Source organism: Thamnophis elegans, chromosome 2, assembly GCF_009769535.1.
Source record: "Thamnophis elegans isolate rThaEle1 chromosome 2, rThaEle1.pri, whole genome shotgun sequence".
In the NCBI taxonomy this organism is placed as follows: Eukaryota; Metazoa; Chordata; class Lepidosauria; order Squamata; family Colubridae; genus Thamnophis; species Thamnophis elegans.
This window is the reverse complement of record NC_045542.1, coordinates 101,999,221-102,007,460: the sequence shown is the minus strand read 5'-3', so window position 1 is coordinate 102,007,460 and position 8,240 is coordinate 101,999,221. Positions and strand designations below refer to the sequence as shown.

At 40.7% G+C, this 8,240-nt stretch overlaps 1 protein-coding gene across 1 annotated transcript in view; it reads left to right on the top strand.

Moving 5' to 3' along the window:
• Positions 1-5,921: 5,921 nt before the first annotated feature.
• Positions 5,922-8,240, top strand: part of MST1 (macrophage stimulating 1) — a 33,932-nt gene continuing 31,613 nt past the window's right edge. The window contains exons 1-2 of the mRNA XM_032210430.1: positions 5,922-6,295; positions 8,072-8,204. Coding sequence (XP_032066321.1) covers positions 6,211-6,295; positions 8,072-8,204 — 218 coding nt within the window. The 5' untranslated portion in view covers positions 5,922-6,210. The remainder of the gene's footprint in view (positions 6,296-8,071; positions 8,205-8,240) is intronic.

The following is an 8,240-nucleotide window of genomic DNA, read 5'->3' as shown; positions in this document are numbered from 1 at the left end:
CTGTATTCCCCCAGCTGGAGAACAGGGGGAAAAGGCTTAAGGAAATATTAATGAAAATTACTGAAATATATTTGGCCGGGGGTGAAAAAATTTTATTAAGCAAACAGTACTCTGTGTTGTTCATTTTGAATAAGTCGAACGCAAATATTGATAGTTTCCTGATTACCATAGACTTATCATTAAGTGCTGTACCTTAGGATTCTTGACGAATGTTTCTTGCCTTTTTATGTACACTGAGAGCATATGCACCAAAGACAAATTCCTTGTGTGTCCAACCACACTTGGCGAATAAAGAATTCTATTCTATTCTATTTAGACTTGTGGGACGATATTATCACGCAACCACGACCTCCTTGAATTTTAAGCAGGAGAACGACCCACCGGGGCGGGGCGCGAAAGATGGGAATCATTCTCCCACCTTTTGTCCTTGTCTTGCTTACAACCTTCATGAATGGCCCTCCTACGCATGACCATTCTCTTTTCCTTCGGGCGGGGCATCGCTTCAGGACCAGCCCATTAAAAATGAGTCACCCGTCGGCGGAATGGTACATTCCATTGCTTTCGTGCTAAATTCAACGTGGCTTAAATTTTGGGAGGTTGAGTTTCAGCTTTCATCTTACTTCAGTTTAAACTTGAAGAAACTTTCGTATATTCAATGGCAGTTTGACTTTTTCAAGAAAATAGTTATTTTAAGGTTCTTTCCTTTTTTCCCCCTCTGACTTTTATTACAATTTGAAAAGTGTCCTTGTTTGGCCAAATTAGGTTACTAGCCTTGTCCCTAACTTGTGGGTCCATTCCCCCATTCAGTCTACTGCCCAGGTGTTTCATTTTGATTAAAGATCTCTTATGATTATTATTGATTATTAAAATGAAATACTTTCCGCACAATCTTGCATTGGGGGGCTACTATATCTTGCCTGCCAGAATCAAGACTATATTGGCAACAAAAAGATATAGAATACTCCACCCAGTCTTTGCTGCAATCTCCTAGCTGTCTGGCTTTTTTGTAGCCCAGATTTGATACTCTTAGCCAAGCAGTATATCTTCCTTAATTTTAATTAATTAATTAATTAATCATACATACATACATACATACATACATACATACATACATACATACATACATACATACACATACAACCAGTATTTCCATTTACTATTGATGAAAGAAATGTCCTTCTGGGTTCAGCTCCAAATGGGGAAAAATACACTGGAGACATGGAGGCTGCTTGGAAAGATAGTTTATTGTTGGACAGGGCCACATGGCTTGAGCCCTGAACAGAAAAGGTGATCACATGCTTCAATGTTGGTGGAGAAGAAAAGGGCTGAGGAAGGGGCTTGCTAGGCTTTTTATAACCTGTTCAGTCCCACCTCTCTGTTTCCTGTTCCTGTGTAAGAAATGTATTCTGATTGGTTATCAGACTCCCATGGGGCCATGCAGGGGCTACTCTACGCTGTGTTTTGAATCCAGGTTTGGTTGAGTTCTCAGATGCCATGTGAGGAGTTGGGGCCAATATTATCATGCTTTTAATCCCATCCCCCCTGGAGCTGAAGTGGAGAAGTCTTTATTATGTAAAATGAACTAGTTTGGCCTTCTTAATGGCCCATTAACAAAGTGGGGATGGGCAGGAAGCTACAGGCAGCTATTCTGTCTTTTAAAACATGTTTCTTTCTTTTCACATCCAGAGAAATATTCTGCCTTTTCAATATTTCCTAGGATATTTCATTTTTCTGGGAGAGGGCTGGATGATAACTTCCCACAATATCTTTGCAGGTCTGTAAAACAAAGAAAAGCTGATGTAAAATTGTGATGGTTTGCTTTAGTACCTGCTTCAAGTTGCCATTCCTAATTGCAGTTGCTAAGCAAGGACTACCTTGTTTAATAAAATAGTGGATGGTTGCAGGCCAGTTATGAGGGGGAATCATCAAGCACCTCATTAGAAAATATTAGTGAATCAAAGGCATATCATCATTAAGGTCACTGAGGCTGGAAAGGTGTCTGGCAATGAAGCAGATGGAAAGCATCCTTTATTTCTTTGCTGGCATCTCATGGTTGATGAACCCTGAGTTTAAAAAGATAATGACATCAGTGGTGCTGAATCATTAGCTCATTCTCTGCTTTGCTTAAATTAATCTACCCAAGAATTGGCATACTATAAAGACAGTTTAACACAATGAGCATTTGTGTTTAAACTTTAGTGTATAAGTACATTAGTGATTTGATTAGGTGAACACTATGCTAATTTACCTTTGCAAACTGAATGTTAGTCCAGCCTCTTTTAAACTTCCAGTAAAATGAAAGACATTTTTGTCACATAGACAATTTTTATATACATATGTGGGAAGTTATCATCTAGCCCTCTCCCAGAAAAATGAAATATCCTAGGAAATATTGAAAAGGCAGAATATTTCTCTGGATGTGAAAAGAAACATGTTTTAAAAGACAGAATAGTTGTCTGTAGCTTCCTGCCCATCTCCACTGTTAATGGGCCATTGAGAAGGCCAGGCTAGTCCCTTTTAAATAATAAAGACTTCTCCACTGCAGCCCCAGGGGGGATGGGAGTAAAGGCATGATAATATTGGCCCTTTACTCAACTGACCACATGGCATTTGAGAACTCATCCATACCTAAGGTAACCAGACGTCCCGATTTCAGCGGGACAGTCATGATTTATAACAATTTGTCCCATGTCCCGGGGCGTTTTTAAAAAATCCCGATTTTCTGGCTTCATGTTGAAAGCTCAGTGGATTTGCTTAAGAAATCCTAACCGGGGCAAGACAAAAGACACTCTGTCTAACTAACTTCTCTCTCTGTCTCAGTACTTTCATTGAAGATATTAAAACGTTAAAGCAACAAAACGGACCCCCCCACCCCTTTTACCTCATTTTATAAGAAAAAATGACCAAGTACCATAGAGCTGCAGGAAATACTTGGCTAAAGAAGCCGCAAGTGTTACTTCCTGGATTTTCCGGAGGGGAGGGGCACGGAGGTTGGAGGTCGGCTCGTGTGGAAAAAAATTGTGGCAAAGTTTCTTTGAAAAATATTTCCCTGACTAATTTCACCATTTTAATTTGCTCAGTTCTTTGTATTAACATCTATATCATTCTGGATTGACTAGGAGTGCTCACTTGTGTCTGCTGGTAAGTGAGCTGGGTTTTTTTCTTTTATTTTTTAATGTATTTTAAAATAATAAATACAATAAATAAAATATATTGTGCATAGGATTTTTTAAAAGTTTTATTCTGTGTGGATTCTTTTTTTAAATTGTCTTAGACTATTTAAAAAAAGATTCTATCCAAAATACAAAATACCAGGTGCAGTTATTCACTTAAGAACTGTGGCAAGAAAGGTGGTATAGTGATCAAAGTTACAATGGCATTGAAAAAAGTGACTGATGACCATTTTCACACTTAGCGACCATTTTCACACTTAGCGATCGTTGCAGCATCCTCATGGTCATGTGATCAAAATTTTGATGTTTGGCAACAGATTCGTATTTATGATGGTTTCAGTGTCCTGGGGTCATTTTAATTGCCTTTTGACAAAGTCAAATGGGGAAACCAGATTCACTTATGTTATTAACTTATCAGCTGCAGTTATTCACTTAAGAACTGTGGCAAGAAAGGTGGTATAGTGACCAAAGTTACAATGGCATTGAAAAAAGTGACTGATGACCATTTTTCACACTTAGCGATCATTTTCCCACTTAGCGATCGTTGCAGCATCCTCATGGTCATGTGATCAAAATGTTGATGTTTGGCAAGAGTTACAATTTATATTTGTAAATTGTAGTTATGTTGAAATAAAAAAAAATACAATACTATTTTTGCATTATATGAAATTTTTTGTTGCTCCGTATAAAATTTTTAATCAAGGCCCCCCCCCCCCCCCCCCCCCGGTCAAAGGTGTCCCTCTTTACCAATCTGAAAATCTGGTCACCTTATCCATACCTGGATTCAAAACACAGCCTAGAGAGTAGTCCCTGCATGGCCCCATGGGAGTCTGACAACCAATCAGAATACATTTCATACACAGGAACAGGAAACAGAGAGGTGGGACTGAACAGGTTATAAAAAGCCTAGCAAGCCCCTCCTTCAGCCCTTCTCTTCTTCTCCACCAACATTGAAGCATGTGATCACCTTTTCTGTTCAGGGCTCAAGCCATGTGGTCCTGTCCAACAATAAACCATCTTTCCAAGCAGCTTCCTTGTCTCCAGTGTCTTCTTCCCCACTTGGAGCTGAACCCAGAAGGACATTTCTTTCATACACATACACAGAGGGTATATAAATGAAGCAAAAACAACAAAACGCTACTCACATTCCATTGATGTACTTATCTTTTTTTTAAAGGGCAATGAAGGCAGCGACCAGAGGGAAGAAAATGTTGCTGCACCCAACACATTAAGCAGTTGGAGTGGGATATTTGCCTACAATGAAATGAAGCACAGCCGGAGAACCAGACAGCGCTACTTGACTTGGCACAAGTTGGGAATATTACTTTTGATATGTAATGGGATATGTGTTGCTTTTTATTTAATATCCACAAGGAGCAGTCAAGATCAGCAAGATGGAGCAAGATGGCAAATGGAAGATTGTGAACGAAGGCCCAGCCTTTTTGAATGTGAATGTGATGTTGACATATGCTGGAATGGGATGGGGGTTCACATTGCAATGCTCTGTCTGACATCTTGCTGACTTTGACACACATCTGCAATTGTCACTGTCTTTGCCCCTGAGAAATGGTCAGTACTTAATCTAGGAAAAGCTGCTCATGTGAATCAGCCTTAAGATTCCAGGAAACAGTGAAGCTGAAGATGGTGCACTTCACAAACTTTAATTATATCCCCGGTTAAGTCTGTATCTATGAGAAGTATTCATTTAAATCCAATTAAAAGTTATACAGAACAAAACAACAACAACAAACTTTTGTGGCTGACCCCAGTGTATTCTCTTGCAACCCTGCCTGTAACTGTTACAAAATATGGACTGGATATTTATAGATCCTCCCAAAATACAAGCAGTTCAAAAACTTGAACTGGATTTTCAAATCAGTCCAGTATCTTAATTAATATAGAATTCCACTATGCGGTATTTGAACCGAGGCGATAAATAAAACAGTGGTTTCTCTGTCTAGGTTTATTATGATTAGCTTGTGATCAGAGGAATACTTAGGACATGATCTTAAATTTTAAATATCTCTACTGATTTACAAAGCTTGGAGATATCATAACATATTTGTGAGGGGAAAAATACTCTGGAACTGCGTAAAATCTCTGAATAAACATGTTTTGGAACAAAATGTTAGACAAATAATCTGGCAAATGGCTTTGTGCCATTAACTACTGTATAACCAAGGCATTTCCCATTGTTATTCAGGAATGTTAGATCTTTTTGGATTTCTAATTTTGAATAATGCCCACCCATGATCTCCACCCAAAAGATAGAAATCAATGGAGCTCCTTTTCTCCAAGATAAGAACAAGTTCCTTGTGAAGGTCCTTCTCAGCAATGGAAAGGTAAGGATATTCTTGCTTTGTAGACTGAAGCTGAACATCTTTTTGCAAATGTTAGTTTTTTTTTATTGGTCATATATAGCCAATGTTTAAAGGCAGTGTTTCTCAACTTTGGTAATTTTAAGCTGTGTGGACTTTAAGTTACAGAATTCCTAGTCAGTGCTGGCTGGGGATTCTGGGAGTTGAAGTCCACACAGCTTAAAGTTGCCAAGGTTGAAAAACACTGGCATAAGAAGACTGCTGGGCCGTAACTTGGCAACTATCTTTTTCAGATCTGGCTTGTGCTGGACTCTTGGAAACTTTTCAATCTGCTTGGCTTGGTCAGCAGTAAAGACCGATGAGACTGTAGGGCGGTCCCATTGTTTGACCACTAACAGGAAGGGGAAGGCTCAAGGCCTGCTTGGACTGATATGGAGCAATTTCCCAGCCTCACTTTACATTACATTTGGGGAAGTTGGGGAGTGATTGTCTCTTTTTGGGAACTTTTGTGAAACTGGGGCAGAGTGGAAAAAGAGAAGCGGAGAAATACTGCTTCTGAGGGCTCACTGTACTGAGGGTCTAATGGGCAACCGTACCCCATGTGCTTTGAAGCTGTGGAATTATTGCTGATACGCCAACCCTAAGTAAATATTTGGCCAGCTGTAGCTTCCTGCCGGATATTCCTGGAGATATAACCTTGTTGACATATCTATGTGACCATGTTGGGAAGACTGCGTGTGGTGGAGAAAGCCATGCAGGCGACAGCTGTCTTGATCCTTGTGTTTCTCTGCACCGCCAGCAAAGGTGAGGATCTACCCACCGACCCACTCTGAATTTTCACAGGGTGCTTCTATCTTGTTTGAGTAATTCTGTAGAATGCAGAAGGTGCTGCTTCTCTATACTATAAGCTCTATAATCAGGATATTTCCCCAGAAGAGTCCTTTTTCCTTTGCTGTTTACCAAAGCTTTCTGTCCTGAGATATTTCTCTCCACATATTAGTGGATAGTGTATTTTTTATTTTTTTTAATCCTTCCTTTATTATATTTATAAATAATGCACGATGGCCAGCATATCTCTTTCCTCTTCTTATTTTCCCCACTACAACCACCCTGTGAAGTGAGTTGAGCTGAGAGAGTGACTGATCCAAAGTCACCCTACTGGCTTTCATGCCCGAGGAAGGACTAGAACTCCAGAGTCTCCTGGTTTTCATTCCTGCCTAAAGATCAGACATTTCTATCCTGGTCTGTTAAGAGCTGTCTCTTTAGAGCAGCCGTCAACAACTGGTGGTCCGTGAGAAAATTTTGATGGTCCGCAGGAACATTATTTGCATTTTTTTATATTGCACTAAATCAGGAGTCCTCAAACTACGGCCCCTGGGCCGGATAAGTGCGATGAACATTTGTGTTGCTGCAGAGAGGCTCCCCCTTTGGGGTCTTTTCATAGGGGTCAGGGGGAGGGGAGAAATTCTGACTTGAGGTCTGCTTCAGCCTCTTTGTGTAGGGCTTTGGGCGAAGGCTGGAGGGAAGTACCACTGGTGGCAAACAGACGGAAGCCTCATTCCAGTGGGACCACATTATGGTCTGGAATTGGCTGACATTCTCAGCCTGCTGAGCCTCCAGGGGCTGGCAGCTGGCTTGTACTCCTGCAGGTCTTCCTTCTGCTTGGAAAGCCTTTGCTCGTAGTACTCAGTGAGGTGTTTCTGCTGAGCCTCCTTCTCGGTTAGATCCAATTTGAACTGAGCCAGCTATTTTGCCAACTCTTTCTCATGGTGGCTGCTTAGCAACTCCAGCAACTGCTTCCTGTTTGGTGCCCTAAGGAGCTCAGGCGAGGAGTGGCGAGTAGAGGTTGGGAAGGAGCCCCTCGAGATGAGTGACATTGAGTTGGCCATGCTCACCCAGTCACATGACAACCTTGCCCCGCCCACCCAGCTGACCATTAGGGAGATCAAATTAGTGATCCGCAGGATTTAAAATTATGAATTTAGTGGTCCCTGAGATCCTAAAGGTTGGTGACCCCTGCTTTAGAGAGAGCAATAGCTGTCATTTCCCTCTGCCTTGTTGTCTGTCCAGAACAATTGGTGGTTCTCTGTTAGCAAACTTTTGAATGTCTATGGCAATAATTGAAACCTTCTCATTTTTTCAAACTTCTTAGCTACACATTCTGCAATTTGGCATTTTTTAAAAAAACCAGTGCAATAATATATCTAAGGCTGAAATGTAGTAAATACAATATCTTCCCATCCCCACACTGGAAAACATCTATGTATGTATGATTCTTGTCAACCTGGAGTGCATCTGTTAAATATACAGTCCTTTAACCTAGAAGTCTCAGATATAAGAATCATGCACTCTCATTTGAGCCAAGGAACTTCATTCATGCTAAGCTGATCTCTTTATTCTAGTTCCTCCTTCTTAAAAAAGTGATGATATTCAATTCTCAAATTCTTAGAAAAGACTGTGATTTAACTGTGCTAAGTATACAGTATTATTGAGGCACATCCTCATGCTTGTTTCTGTTGACAATTGATTTTCTTTTCTTTTCAGAGATCTAGAATGACTAACATTTTCTATGCTTTCCAGGTAACCGTTCTTCACTGAATGACTTCCAAAGGCTAAAGGCTACTAACCTGATCACTTTGGCTCAACAGAGGGGGGAGCAGATCAATGAAGTAGAAGAATGTGCCCGGCAATGTAACACCTTGGTGGACTGCAGGTAAGGGGTGGGGGGTGGGGTGGGGGGAGCCATAGC